The sequence below is a fragment of the Tachypleus tridentatus genome, chromosome 12 (genome assembly GCF_004210375.1).
Source record: "Tachypleus tridentatus isolate NWPU-2018 chromosome 12, ASM421037v1, whole genome shotgun sequence".
In the NCBI taxonomy this organism is placed as follows: Eukaryota; Metazoa; Arthropoda; class Merostomata; order Xiphosura; family Limulidae; genus Tachypleus; species Tachypleus tridentatus.
In genome coordinates this window covers 84,245,320-84,261,670 of record NC_134836.1, presented here as the reverse complement: position 1 = coordinate 84,261,670, position 16,351 = coordinate 84,245,320, and the positions used below count along the sequence as shown (strand labels likewise).

The 16,351-nt window shown below is 32.7% G+C and overlaps 1 protein-coding gene across 8 annotated transcripts in view; it reads left to right on the top strand.

The window, feature by feature from the left end:
* Mvl (solute carrier family member malvolio) overlaps positions 1-16,351 on the top strand; it is a 75,446-nt gene that overhangs the window by 22,265 nt on the left and 36,830 nt on the right. For all 8 annotated transcript variants that reach the window (XM_076470633.1, XM_076470632.1, XM_076470630.1 and 5 more), the window contains 3 exons: positions 366-488; positions 2,001-2,227; positions 13,225-13,363. In XM_076470633.1, the coding sequence (XP_076326748.1) occupies positions 417-488; positions 2,001-2,227; positions 13,225-13,363 (438 nt within the window). In that variant the 5' untranslated portion in view covers positions 366-416. The remainder of the gene's footprint in view (positions 1-365; positions 489-2,000; positions 2,228-13,224; positions 13,364-16,351) is intronic.

The following is a 16,351-nucleotide window of genomic DNA, read 5'->3' as shown; positions in this document are numbered from 1 at the left end:
TTATGCTTTATAACAAACAAGAGATGCAAAATAACATAATTAATGTAAATTAATAACTAATCATAGGTTTCAACCATTACGTATTTTCCAAGAAGTCTATTACTTTATTTAATACATAGAAATTGCAGTAATAATGCTGTTGTTCATTAAATGGTTTTTTTGTTGTTTTTTTACATTTATGAGAAAAATATATAGAAACATTAGTGCTTGTACTATATTTTAATATTCTTTTACGCATGTTGTATTATCTAGAAGTAAGGTACAGTTTGTATAGTGAAATGATTAACATTACATGTGTGTGGAAGTTAATTTTAGTAAAGATACCATGTTTCATACCTCTTTTTTTTTTTTTTTAACTGATACAGAAAACATTTAGCTTTCGAAAGCTATGGGCATTCACAGGACCTGGTTTTTTAATGAGTATAGCTTATCTAGATCCTGGAAATATAGAGTCTGATCTTCAGTCTGGTACAGTTGCACAGTTTAAGGTAACAACAGCATGTACAAGGGTTGGACAAAAAAGTAATCCCCTTTGAAAATGTTAATTTGTTACATCTTTTATTACATAAAAAAGATATAAAGCTATATGTTTTTAGAATGCACTCTATGAGATTTGTTCAAATATGATCTCAAATCTTAATTTTAACACTGGCTTTTGTGAAAACCTGAACTTTTCATGATTTTAGTTACATTTTCTTATAAAAAGTGTTGTGTATCTGTTGTATTTTCTTAGAACTTTTTATTATAGTTAGCCCAGAAAATAATCAAAGAAATTTCTCTGCAATAATGGAACATAAAAATGAAACTCAGAATAACAGAAACCAGTTTCACAAATTAATATTTAGTCAACATTCTCTTGGATTTCAGTACTGCTTCACATTAATGTGGCATGCTTTCAGTGAGTTTATGTAGATATTCATGAGTGACTGATTGCCATCCATCTTTGAGTACTTCAAAATGGTTGTCTTCCACGTTTCATATACAATCTTTTGTTAATCTGCTTAACAATTGGATTGATAACAGGTGATTGACCTGGCCATTCCAAAACATCAATTCTCTTATTTGTAAGATATCTTTTAATGATTCTACAATTAGTTTTACATATTTTTCTTTTATCTAATAACAGATTTAACAGATTAACAACATTTTCGAGGGAGGGCTACATTTTTTTGTCCACTGCCTGTATGATTAAAAGTTTTGAGAATTTGATAAGTGAAAAAATATCGTCTGAATTAATTGTTAAACATTTGTTTTATCATTTTGTTATCTGTATATATGATTAATTTGAATTTTATTTAACGTGCATACTTTGTATTAGTAAACAGTTTTGTTTGAACAAGGGTAGAAATAAAGTGTAAGAGTTTAGTTCTTTACATTAAGTGTAATCTTATCAATTAGTAATTTGTAATGCATTTAGTGAGAAGAAAGTAAGCAAAATATAGTTAGATGTAGTGTGTTGAAAACAAAATTAAAATACATTTATTATAATTATAAGAAAGTATTCATTGAGGATTTTTACACACTTCAGTAGCGAAGCATATTTGAATTTGAAGTGTATTTAGAATTTCATTAGTTGCTGATATTCATCTTTTGATTGATCTGCATTTAATTCATTTTATAATATTAAAATTTTAGTTTAAAATTATTATTATAATGATGATGATTAGACATGCATTCTTCCATTTTTATTTATTACAAGATAATATACTTTATGATAACAGTTTATTTATATGTAATACTTTAAATTGAAATATTATATAATGTTAATATGTACGAACAAGTAAACAAAGAGCTAAAAAGTTTGAATATAAAATTTGCAAAACTTGTAGCTTATAAAATTTTTCTAGTAGAAGCTTAAATCTTCATAGTAATTCAATTGATATCTGTTGTTATTTTGTTATAACCACTCAAATAGCTTATTTTACATATTCCACATAAGACTCTGTCACATGACCATAGTCTTAGGCATATAAAATTAATTAACATTTTATTTTATACAGTTATTGTGGATTCTGATGTGGGCAACAGTTTTAGGTTTGATTATGCAACGATTAGCTGCTCGACTTGGAGTGGTGACAGGACTTCATTTGGCAGAAATTTGCCAGAGAATTTATCCAAAATTTCCTCGTCTGGTGTTGTGGATTATGATAGAAATTGCCATTATTGGATCTGACATGCAAGAAGTTATAGGAACAGCTATTGCATTCTATTTATTGTCTAATAAGGTGTAAGTGAATAAGTTCTTAAATTGGTTATTTCAATGCATTCATTAGTACTTCCACAATTAAAACAAAATACATAATCACAATTCAACCTGTACCTCTAGGCTTTTATAAATAAAACATACAGACTTCACAGAATTTTTTGTAAGAAGTACAAGACCCTTCAAATATTGTTCAAAAGTTTGTGAGAATATTTTACCACCTTGCACCAAATATCTTTTATTCCTTGTTGTGCCTTATTCCTGAACACTTGAAAGGTAAATACAGTATTTTTTCAATCTAAAAGGCATAACTTTAAATTAGCAGGGGCCATTATTAATAATAAATGAAGCTTTTAGTCTGTCCTTAGGCTTTAAATGGAATTTTCCCCAATCAGATGGCAAACCCAATGTATTGATATATTGCATATCTTAGTGCATTAAACCCTTTCTCCAAAAATATGTTTTTCTTCATATGTCTTGAGGTTTTAGTGTATTACTTTCAAAATTTAATTAAACTGTTCTTTCTGTTGGCTATAAGTAGAGCCTGAGCAATTAGTGGAATATTATTATCGATTATATTCACGAGTTGGTAGTTAAAATATTTCAAAATATTGTAATCTCAAACACTAGTTTTAAGTGATTATTTTCCATGAAATGCAACACTAATAGATTAACTTAACAAATATTAATGGGAAATCATATTGACAATATTTTAGTTGCTTGGCCAGATGGAATAGTTAAAAACGTGCATTTTAATAAGTTCAGTATTTTCGTGACATAATTATTTTAATCATACTGTACTCTTAATTAATACTTTATTTTATGTGATACTAATTGATCTTTATAGGTAACTGAGTATACTAATTCATTGAATTAATTGTCCAGTTCTGTGAAAGCCATTTAAAATTGATTGACAAACCAACTTTAAAAGTTAGGGAGAGAGAGGGTGGGGAGGTGCTTCTGTTGTAGATTTGAAAAATGTATTGATGTGTTTGTAACTCAAAAAGGTACTGGAGTAAGTTTTAAAATCTTGCTTCAAATTGTGTTTCTAATTTTTTGGGAAGTATAGTATCCTATTTTGAAATTTAAAAAATTCTTAAGTGAAGAAATTGGAACTCAGATGCATCACCTGACACAGAAACATCAAAAAAAAATTTAATGTTTATTTATGAAATTAAGGAATTAAAACTTTTATGATATTAAACTTTCAATTAGAAACTATGTTTTCATATTAATACACTTTTATAATAAGTTCAATTAAAGTTTAAATGTAATGCTAGAAAAGGTCATGGCATGCATTTTGACCCATCCAGGTCACTGTTAACTGGCAATAGGAGTTTGTCTGTTGTAGTTACATTGTTTGTTTTTTTGTAATCTATGTGAAATTTGGAGTTATTGGTTGTTTTCTTTACTTTGACTACTGATAATACCCATGATAAGTTAGATGGTACATTCAAACCTTCATTATATGTATCATTTATTTGTCTTACAAGAATTTTCAATTAATCTGGAGCAATAGCAGACTGAGATAGTTTGGAGCTCTGGGACAGTGAATAATATGATTTCCTCTTGTGTATTATTTTTGAAGTACAAGACAAGTGTTCATGGTTAAACATACACTTTGATCACAGATATCACAGATGCTGGTATAAACATGTGTATGTTTATAATTAATATCATTACAAGACAGTGTTCAGGTGAGCAAGCTGAAAAAAATAGTCTGAGCAAAAATAGTTATTCAGAGTTTTTCCAAATAAGAAGTAATTATTGCATGGTAGTGTTTCCTGTACTCAGTTTAACATTGAAATATCTTAGAGTTGGTTGGTCTAATAGCAAGGAATGATTTTTCCTTTTTGACATTTCAATACTTGAACTTTTGAATTAATTTTTTTTATTTATAACTAGATTTTTTTCTACCACATAATAGTTGGATCTACTATGTATAGCATGGCCAGGTGGTTAAGACACTTGGCTTGTAATCTGAGTGTCACGGGTTCAAATTCCTGTCACACCAATCATGCTTGCCCTTTCAGCCATGGATGCATTATAATGTAATGGCTGATCCCACTATTCATTTGTAAAAGAGTAGCTCAAGAATTGGCAATGGGTGGTGATAACTAGCTGTCTTCCCTCTTGTCTTACAGTGTTAAACTAGGAACGGCTAGAGCAGATAGTCCTAGAATAGGTTTGCATGAAATTCAGAACAAACAAATTAGTTTCTATACACCCAATGACTTCCATACCATATATTTTAATTGCAATATTATACAAGCCCATTTGTATGATTTTTAAATAAAAATGGTGGGTTTAGATTTTTATGGATTCAAAACCTTCACTTTTCATTCATTCTGGACTGCTTTTTTTTTTTAATCTCTTCTCTTTACTTCAAGATTTTGATTCTTCAGAAAAGTTACAGAAATGTTTCTGGTTTCTTTATATCTATAAATAATGAAAGATATTTAAAATTTTATTTTACCCTATTTCTAGGTACAGCTTTTGTAGTTTTATTTCTACAAAGATATATTGCTATGCTGGTTTTAGAACATTTGCAATATTTGCTCTCTTCTTCAACCTCATATTTCTCTCTTAATCCAGCTTTGTTATCACTCAAGCTCTATGTGTGAAATTTGTTGGTTTTTTCTCCCCAGCAGTCCTTACTACTCTCTTTTGTTCCTTTCATCTCATTTTCCCTGTCATTCTTCTAGTTTCCCAGCTGGGTCCTTAATATTGTTCTGTATCCCTTCACTCTTCCTTACTTCAGATTAGACCTTTAGCTTCCTGTTCCTTATTCCATTTCTTCCTTAAAACCTATTTCCTCCTTTTCGACTGGGATTATTGACATTTGAATGTGTATGCCGTTGATTTTTTTTTTACATTCTGTTACATAATTCCTATATCTTTCTCTGTTTGGATCATGATTTTTTTCCTTAAATGCCTGTGATGTGTTCAAACCTATATCTGTCCCTTCCATTTCTCATATTTATTCTTGTACAGATCCTGATTGTCTTATTTGCTTTGTTTGCATGATTCATTGTTATTTGGCTGCATTTCTATTTTTTTGTGGTTTCAAATCTTATCTCTTCCTTTTATGGAATCCTTCTTCCACTGGTGATCTTTCCCCCATCATCCTTATTGGATGGTTCTCTTAGCTCATTGATTTAATGAACTTTTTGTTGAATATGGATGCATATTGACAATTACATGTGTTCTACCATTGTATTTGTTACTATACTCACTTCCATTAGAGGAGATTGAGCTGGCATGTAAATGGCTCCTTACACCTTTGTTACACATAATCTACATCATTTGGCCATTGCTCCTTTTTCACACTATGCACTGTTTCCAGTTGTTGTTTTCCATACCTCATACTGTCTCTAATTGGGTACATTTGTTTTTTACCATATTTTTTTAGGATTCTCTCGCACCTTACACGACCCCACTCGGAGATAAATGTTGCCTACCAGGGTACATTTATATTAAATCTGCATAGTGTAGGGCTAATTCAGCCTTATATAGCACTCACCAATGAGATGGGGTGTACCTCAAGACTTCTCATTATGTTAAAAAAACTGAGCTTCAGACTGTACCCACTCATGGACTATCATGTGTAAAGCAGGAGAATTCCTGCCCATCCTCCATATCTAGTCTAAAACCTAATGCTGGTCTGATTTTAAAAAATAGGGTTTTTCTGATCACTGTAAGGCAGTGATTCATTCTCCTGAGCTCTCTCTCTCATGCTTTCACCCTTGAAGCCAAATTACCAGTGCTGCATGGTTTTTGACTGGAGTTGACCCATATGCACAGTTTGATATGCTATAGTCGCACTACCCACATAGCCTTTCTGTAAGCCTGATGTGTCTTCAGAAGTGTACATTTAGATGTACTCATTCTTGCATCACTTTTTTGATGGATGAGAAGTGTACCCTGGTACAAGTGTAGTGTGGTCTCCTGCAGGTATGGCCCTACATTCTTTCTTGGTATATAGTATTATACTCCATGGGTTTCTTCAGGTGATTCCCAAACAAAGGCTAACATTTTGCAGAGGTCTTCCACCACATTAACATGGGATTATAGCTATATGTGATAAGAGGTTGCATATTATATTTGAAGTTAATATTTTCCAAGATAAAAATTATATTTTTTCAATCAAAGTTATGATTGAATAATTTAATATAGAATGAGCCAGCTGCATTAGAAGGTGGTGTTGCATTCTTATTGATGGAGGTTTGTTGCATGTTTGTTTGCATGCAAAAATGCAGTAATATCACATATAAACATGAGAAGATACACCCTTGTGTAAATTAATTGAAACAAATGGTCATTTTACAATATTTTCAGCATGGCGGCCAGTGTAGGCCTGCTGGACCTGCTGATTTCCTTCAATAGTAATTTTTTCACACAGACGGCATCATTCGCTGTGTTTTGCAGTACTGTCGATCTATTTTTGAGGTATATGACGAAATTTTGAGGAATATTACGTCATTCAAAATTGCGTTATAAGGGCAAGGAGGCCAGTCAAAAAACAACTTCTTACCAACTAAATGAAGAAAAAACGATATCAATGGGGTCTGAAATACAAGAACTGGATGCAAGAACAATGGAGGAAGGTGTTATTCAGTGACGAGACTCATTTCTTTGTATAGGGTCAAAGATGTCTGCATGCTCATAGATCTCCAGGTGAGAAACTTCGAGGATCTCACATCAATTAGTTCGTAAAACATCCCTTGAAGAAGATGTTTTGAGGCTTTTTGAGCTACTATGGCGTCGGAAGCTTACATATTGTAGAAGGTATAATGCGAGGACCACAGTACATCGAAGTTTTACACAGAAGAGTCGTTCCAGAATTGAAAAAGAGATTTCCAGATGGATCTGGCATTTTTCAGCAAGATCTGGCTCCGTGCCACACATCAAAACTTGTGAAGAATTTTATGATTACAATGAGAATAAAGGTGCTGGACTGGCCTGGAAACTTTCCGAACTTAAATCCTATTGAAAATCTTTGGGCGATTTGTGAAGAAAGACTTGGAAAAACTGTACTATGAAAGATAAGTTAATTGAAGTGTGGTACCTCGATCCAAAAATTATTAAAGATTGCAGTCAACTTGTGGACTTGATGCCAAAGCAGATTAATGATCTTATTCAGATTGTTTTAATGACATGCTCAACCCTCTATATAAATAAAGTTCTGTTGTGCTATAGATATGTTAGTAAACTAAAACCAAGTTTCAGTTAACTACATAGATGCTCACAGGAACTGTGATTAGAGAAGATAGAGGAAAACATAAATATTTGTGGTTTTCTTGTACTACAAATGTAAATCTGTGGTGTACAAGTTTTTCTTCCTTCATCCCACAAAAGATCATTGAACAATATTGTTTTTTTTTTTGAATTACTGATACCATACAATATAACTATTATTGCATGATCATTTACATAGCAGTTAAATTTTGGTGGATATACTGAGGGTGGAAGTGATTTAGCTAATTATGTTAAACTGCAGTCATATAGGCTATGAAGAAGAACTATTGTAAACCTACAGAGGTTCATAATAATCTTTAAAATGCTTGAATTTTGGATTTGAATGGAAACTAAACAAAATGGCATTTTTCTGAAGCTTTACATCCAACAGATGTAGCAGGTAGTCTAATAAATTGTTCATATGATTTTTTTATAATCTGAAGTGACTACAACCAATTATGTATATGATAGTATCTTGTCACATATATTTTTGCCATAGCCATTACTGGATTTTTAACAAATCTTCTGCAGTGTAACACTGAAAGGTCTGGAGCCATATTTTTTGTTTTTCTTTCATTTGTGGATATTGTGTTTCATGCTGGGAGGTTTACTGAATAGTTACATGAAGAGACAGTTATGCCTTATCCAACACAGCTATCAGAACTTTATGATATAGCCTACCATTGTCAGATGGAAGCATTTTCTGGCTCTCAAGTAATACATTTACTTTTTAAATTTTAGGGTTTTAGAACAGAGTTGATAGTTAACCTGAATAGATGAATGTCCACTGAAGAAACAGGGTAAGCCTACAGACTTACAACTCTGAAATCCAACATTTTGTTTTCCTTTCACTTCACTTCATTGAAAGACTCTTAGGATAATCAATTTTACTGATGATTAACTAGATCCATTGTTAGCATGCATGTTGTTTCAATTGTTGGCTTCTACATTCAACTGTGCCATTGTTGGAGTCTTGAATCTTATTGGCTCCTATAGGGGATCATAGTTCCAACCCTATTCATGGATCCTGACCTCCAACATTAGCACCTCAGCATATTGGTTTTCTCTGCATCACAACATTCCGCTACTTGGTCAGATTGCTGCCAGTTATTAGTGTATGCCTTCAGGATCTGTGGGTGCTCAGCTCTGTGAATTTCTGGATGTGTGATATCCTTGGCTGTGGGTCCAGGAGCACTAAAAGTGCTTAAGTTAGGATTAGTCATCCTTCACCACTATAATCTATCCAGCTTGTAGTGTTTCCATCTCCTACAGATTCTCAGAGGCCTAGCATGGCAAGGTGGTTAGGGGTGCTCAACTTGTAATCAGATGTTCATGGATTTGAATCCCTGTCACACCAAACACACTTACCCTTTCAGCTGTGGGAACATTATAATATGATGGTCAATCCCACTATTCATTGGTAAAGAAGTAATGCAAGAGTTGGTGGTGAGTGGTGATAACTATCTGCCTTCCTTCCAGTCTTGCACTACTAAAGTAGGGATGGTTAGTACAGAAAGCTCTTGTGTAGCTTTGCATGAAATTCAAAAACAAACCATTAATATTTTATCCTTTGCTGAACATGCTTAACCTTCCAGCCAAGAAAGCATTATAATGTGATAGTTAATGATTAATGAAGAATAACCTATGAGTTGGTGAGTTTTGATGATTAGTTGCCATCAAACAAACAAACAGATTCTCCTGATTTGGAACTTAGTTCTACAAATATGAGAGTGGTTGGTCTGGGGCTAGTGAGAGAGTTACACTAGTTCTTTCAAAGTTTTACTCCCATCAGTTGTTGGGCCTTAGAAGACAGGAGATTGGGGTCCAGTCAGCAATTTTTCTCCTCAATATCAATGCATAGGATCTCCAATTTTCACAAGTTATTTCTGAGTTGGCATTTTTATACTGTGATTGTGGATGTCTAGATTCATTGTAGTTAACTCCTATCTGCACATTCTCATCATGGTACCATCCTGCCAGTATCTGTGTTTTGTTTTTTTTCTGCACAAGGGTTAGGTGGTCAGATATTGCAGTTCCAGTTTTTTACCTTTGAACTCGCATTGGCTTCTCATGGTTTCTGCTGCAACATACAAGTTTTTTGTCATCACCTCCATCTATTGTATCATGCACACATCATTCCATAGGTGACTGATTGTTGCTGGCAACTTCTCATCAGTTGTCAAAACAACACATCCTGATTCTATTTTCATAAACAACCAAGGCAGGCTTAATTCTTAGAGTTGAGACATCTATTCTTTCTCCATTTCAATGTCATCATTTTATCTCTCAATTGGACTCAGCTGACTCTCATACAGCTCAATTCTGTGGAATAAAAACCCTGACTCTTACTCACTTCTCCTTTTCCTACTGCACAGTTGTTTTTTTCTTTTAGAATAATAGCACAAGAGATCCCTTTTATGGGGTCTCTATGCAATCAGGGGATCATGAACATAAATCACTGGATTTTGCAGTTTCCTTAGTTGGGATCATTCTTCAATTTTGAGGAGTTTTTAAGTTGGGACATTACTAAAATATTTATTTCTCTACTACCACCACCTTGTCCAGAGATCCATCTTTTATACAAGTCCATTGCTTCAGGTGTGGGGGTGTGCATATACCAACAGTCAGGAATTCTGGAGTCTGTGTGGATGAAGAGGCTCCTGTATACAATGTTTTATCTCTTCTTGTTCTTCAAATGGTAATACCTTGTGCCTGTTTTTATTAAGTGGAAAATCATCAGGCTCCATGTTTTTGAATCTTGGATGTTCTTTCTCAGGATCATTCCTGTCATATCACTCATGTTATACATGGTGATACCTGTGGTAGCAGTTCAGTGTTTCAATCCATCTAGATTCTCTTGATAAAACAGATGCTGCATCGTAAGGTTCTGTTGGATTGACTCCCATTTTGCAACTTTGATTAATCAGTTGGCCTCTCATTGGTTCCCCCATTTACTAGCATTTTGGTCTTCACTGTCTCATTCCTTGGGCTTTAGCAATGGATGCATTCTATCATGACAGGAATATGAATTTGAGTTTTGTCCTTCCCTCCAATTCATATGATACCCAGGGTACTAAAATGATTTGCTCCAACCCATTTTCAGATCCCGTTGACAGCACCGTATTGACAACTACACCTTTTTTTTCCTCTGATTCTGCAATATCTTATGGAGTGTCCAAGTCCAACACTTACACTTCTTTTTAAGCCATTTTTGTGGAGGCAGCCATGGTCTGACATGGTACACCCAACTATCCAGAAGCTTAAGCTTTGGGTACAGAGTTATATAATATTTCACATAACATTGGTATATGATTTCCGAGGTAGCCATTATCTGGCTTAGTTCTTGCTTAGTCCCAAAATGAACATCTATAACGTGTATCAGCAGAGCCAGAAGATTCAAAAATAACTTGTTTTCTGATTTGGCTCTTTGACAGGGGTTTTTGCATCTTCCACAATTGCCTCATTTAATGTGTCTTTATTGACTACCATTCAGTTCTCATAACTAATATTCTTTGAGTCCCCAGTACTCTCTGGATTCCTCAAATCACTGTGGGTCCTTAATATCAAATGGTCATTCCAGTTACCTAGCAGGTATATTAAGGTTACATTATATGCTCTATCTAAACACATTTGTGACCATATCATTATGTGCCATGCATCCTCTTCACCTAAAGTTTTACCTTTTGTGACTGTTGACCTACAGACATTGCTGGTTGGAGTGATTTGAACTGTTTGTCCATAGACTGCTTTCTCATTCTCTCTGCATCCTCAGATAGGTTCTTCTTACCCAAGACACTGTCAGACAGGAAAGGGGATAAATCCTTTTCATTGATTCATCTGATCACTATTTCTCTCTTCTGTGCCTAATGTGATTTAAATTGTGGTCATGTTCATTAAGGGTCTTGAAAGTTTTGTTACCTGCACTAATACCTTTACAGAAACTAGACAGTGACTTTTTATTCTTGGTTCTCTTTGAAGGTGAGATATTTTCTGTGAGACATGTCTAATCAGATTTGTCACATTTCTGTGTCCTTAGCAGCTCAGAGGGTAGACTGGATGAGTTTTGTTTCTTCAAGTTAAATAAGGCATAGATGATCCCATCATTCCAAACCTAAATTGGTAGATTTTGGACTTCTTCAGGTTGAGGAGAGAATTTGTCCAATTCAGTTTTGCTTACTTTTCATTGTGATTCCAGTGGCTTGGAATACATCACTGTAAGACATTCAGTTGGGATTCACTCAAGTGTATGGATATATACATATAGTTTTCAATCCAGTTGTTCTATCAGTTAATGTAAATTAAAGAGACTATGTCCTTTTAATTCCAACCCCAAACATTGGAACTTTGGCTATCTGGTTGGGGCCTGGTCTATAGTGATGATAAATAATGTAAAATTTCACCTGCAATATAGGAATAAGTTCCAGCTGAATAGCAAACCAGTTCTTGATATAGTGCAATTCTCCCAGTAGGGTACTAATCTTCTGTTGGCACACCCATGATCTACGCAGTAGCTTTCAGTACAGATAATACCTTCACTGGCCACTCCATCTTATTAGTGTGGGATTGTAGCTAAGAAGGAAGGTAAATATGCTTTGTAAGTTAACATTTTCTTAAATTGGAAATGTATTTCTAATAACACTTACCTCCTTTCACACACTCCTATCCTTCATAGCCACTAAGAGTTGGTGTTCAGAGACTGGAATTGAGCCAGTCTCTAAAAAGTGATAACATTATCTAAATGAGGTGCTTATATACAGTACTAGGATAGAATGCAGATTGACTTAGGTGGAAAGTGTCATGAAATAAATATCGCCAAGGGCAGATGAATGGTTCAATTGGGTATAAAAGACCGGAGGACGAGAGAAAAAATTAGACTGATGCTTAGATGGGCAAAGAAAGCAACGCTGGTATTCAAGTAATATCTATAAGAGTGAGTAGAAGTGAGTATTATTGGAAATACATTTTTAATTTAAGGAAATGAAAACTTTCCTATTATACTGCAACACTGTAATTCAGAAGAAGCGTACAATTATAAATCAAACATTTCATAAGCTGTGAAAGATTGGGAAATGAAATTGTTTTATATATTGTTCACAAACCCTTTTCTCTAGCAAATATCAAACAGCTACGTTTTTATCATTTTGTTCTGATTTATACATTCATTTTCAACCAAACTGGAAGCCATATGTTCTTATACAGTTGAAAAGAACTTAAACACTTGCATTGCATGTCGAGATCACTGTCCTTGACAGTAAAAGTTGAAAAACAGTGATTTGCTACAATTGATAAAACTATAATTTTATTTAAGTTACAAGATCATGTTAACCCTATTTTATTCAAAACTATTTTGACATTCATCTTAGGGAGCTATGAGTACAATATTATGATTTAATACTTGTATTCAGAGCACTCTGAAATCAGTATCAAATATTGTGATTTAAAAAAAAAACGACTAAGTAGGTATTAAATAAGTACAATGATTTTGTTGAAAAAATTAAAATTTGAAATGTGTATATTTTTCTCTGATATGTGTGTGGAAGGATGGTTATTTTTTAACTCAATGTTATAATTTACTTTCTAGGTGTAATGCACTTATCCAGGCCTGACAGTTAATGCTGATAGGAAATTTCAGTTTTAAAGTTGAAGAAAAATTAAAAGTGTTTGGCATTCGTATGTTTTTGAATTATTTTAAAATATGTATTTATATACCATGTATTTTGTAACTAATGATGCAAAAAAAGTGAATTATTGTTGAAATGTTTTCCTAATTAATTTCTATTCAGAATTCCACTATATGGAGGTGTTCTCATCACAGTTGCTGACACTTTTACTTTCTTGTTTCTTGATAAGTATGGTCTTCGAAAACTGGAAGCTTTTTTTGGTTTTCTGATCACTGTTATGGCTGTTACTTTTGGATATGAGGCGAGTGACAAAACTTTATAATGTTATTATTTTGCTTGTAATTGAAGGTTGATTATGGCAGATATAAATATATAGATATTGAACCTGACTATCTAATACGATACTGCTGGTGATGGTTAAAAAGTCAGTACTTAATAATGAAAGCTTAATTAAGAATTAATTTTTCTCAGAATTATTTGTGATGATGAGAAAACTCACTCATAGAGAAAATTATATATATAAAAAAAAGTTGATTTTGCTTTTTGTCTAGGTGTGTGCGTATAATGTTTTCTATGGTAGTGGAGGAAACTTGTTGATGTTGATGAAGTATTGTTCTATTTTGTCTAATTTATCATTAATTTTATCTGGTGAACATAGTTTTATGGCTGTGTTTATTTGGTTTCTTAATATGTTGTGTTTTTGTTTTGTTTTATGTGCTGAGTCACGTAGTCCAGTATGAGTGATTTTTAGGTGGATTTCTGTTTTAAATTGTGTATCGGTTCTTGTAATTTTGAGGTTAAGAAATGACATTTGATTGCTTTCTTTCTGTTCACATGTGAAGTTAATGTTGGGATGTATAGAGTTAATGTGATTGAAAAATTTAAGTGTGTGTTCTGTAGATGTGAATCCCACAATCATGTCGTCTACATATCTATACCAGTATAGTGGTGGAAGTAATGCTGTGTTAATTGCTTGTGTTTCAACTTGTCATAAAAATATTGGCTAGAACTGATGATACTGGGTTGCCCATGCTTAGGCCATTTGTTTGTATATAGTTGTGGTTGTTGAACATGAAGTTTGTCTTCATCATGGTGAATTCTATGAGGGTTGCTAATTGGTTACTGGGAATGTCTGTTGTTGGGTTAGGGTCTCGGATATAGAGTTCTAAGGCTATCCTGCAGACTTCAACAATTGGGACTTCTGTAAAGAGGAATATAACATCGAAAGTGGCCATTAAGGCTTTATGATTAAGTTGGTTAAGTTTAGATTTGAAATTAAAAGAGTCTTTGATGAATGAGCTGGCTGATGTTACATATTCGAAGAATGCTTATGCTATGTATTTACCAAGATTGTAATTAAATGATTCATATGTGGACATTATTGGTCATAGTGGACAATCTGGTTAATGAGGTTTGGGGATGCCGTATATTTGTGGTGTGTGTGAGTCAGTCTTGCATAAGTGTTTTTGAAATTGTGTTGGCTTTTTTCATTTTTAATAGTATTTTGTTTAGTTGCATTTTGTGTGTCTTTGTTGGATTTGTGTGTGTCTGATAGGATGTTCTTCAATTTTTGGATGTATTCATTCGTTTCATTATGACTATAGCATTTCCTTTATCTGCTTTTTGAATTTTAATGTTTTTGTCTTGTGCTAGGTTTTTAATGGAATTAATGTCTCTTTTTTATAAAGTTGTTTTTTAGTTTTCTGTTTTTGAAATTATGTTGATGGTTTTGTGAGAAAGTTCTTTGAAAAATAGTTTAAGATGTTGTTTTTTAGGTGTTTATGGAAAATATAAATTTTTAATTTTTCCTGGGAGGCTTGGCTGTTGGATGTCAATAGAATAAAAACAAAACAAAAAAAACCAACAGAAAAAAGATAACTTCAACAACTATTTTTAATTTTGAGAGAATGATTAATCCTATTGTAATGGATTACAGGTCAAAGGCCATATCATCACATTGTTGACTTGCATTCAAAATTTTAATGAACTACAATTTTATGAACTTATGTATCAAATTTTAAGTTAGAATTCAAATTTTAGTAGTAAACATCAGTTACTTTCTTAATTTAAAAGTAGTTAGTAAAAGAACACACCAAAATATAAATTTTTGAGAGTCATATTGTATGTTGCATGCAACACTGGCTCAAATCAGCTGCTTGTGATGTCTATAGTTTTGGTATATGTAATGAATCAAATGTGGTGGCCCCATTCAACTCTTTCCATTTTTGAAAACAATCCCTTCTATATGCTTACTTCAATATATGACACATGAGTATCCAATTGACTGCTTAGAATGTCTCCCTAGTGATTTTCTCAGCAGTTTTAATCTGTTAGAAGGCTTCTTCATTCTTTCAAACCAAGATTTCAAGTCTGCTTGAAATTTCATATTTTTTTATACCTAAATACAGCTTAGTTACTAAGCTTGGTCAATTATAGTGGAATTCTGTAGCATTGATATAGTAACTCATTATTTTTTAATTAATGAACTATATATATATATAAAACCTAAAAAAATAAAACTTGCAAAATTTTAAAAGGCTTAGCAATATACATCAAACATCAACTGAGTACAAAGGTTGTAGCTAGAAGATATAATTGCTTGCTTTAGTTCTTTATTTACTGTTTTATATTTTAAGAGAAATAAGTTTAATAACTTATCCTTTTATAGTAATAATCTATATGCATATATATTGTATAATAATTGAAATGTGATTGCATATTACAAAATATTGCTAGTCTTCTAAAACACAGCCAAGACAGGGTCACATTGGAAAGTGTAAAGATCAGTTTTATATTATTAGATACTGTAACATGAGAGCTTGTGCACTGCATCAGTGCATGTTCTATAACATTATCCAGGCATGACTGATAGGTCTATATGGTAAAAATAATAAATATATATGTATATATAAATGTATAATATTATGAGATTTAAGCTATTTAATCGAAACATTTGTGTTCTTGAATAGTCATTTATAATAATTCTAAAACAAAAAAAAAACATAATTTATATTTCCCATTTTTTTATGGTGGTTGTGCGTTTGGTCAAATTTACAGACCTCAGTTAGGGTAGAGAAAATAACAGACAAAATATAAAGTCTTACTGATATTTTTGGGATGAAGAATAGTTTATAATCATAACATGAAATCACGCTTGAACTAGTAATGAAACAAACTGTTCTCACAAATAAATCTTTAGTATAAATGCTTTGTTAAAGAATCAGATTTTATGTATACAAATCACTTGCAATCATAACTAAAAGTCTACCCAATTTTGTGACAATACACA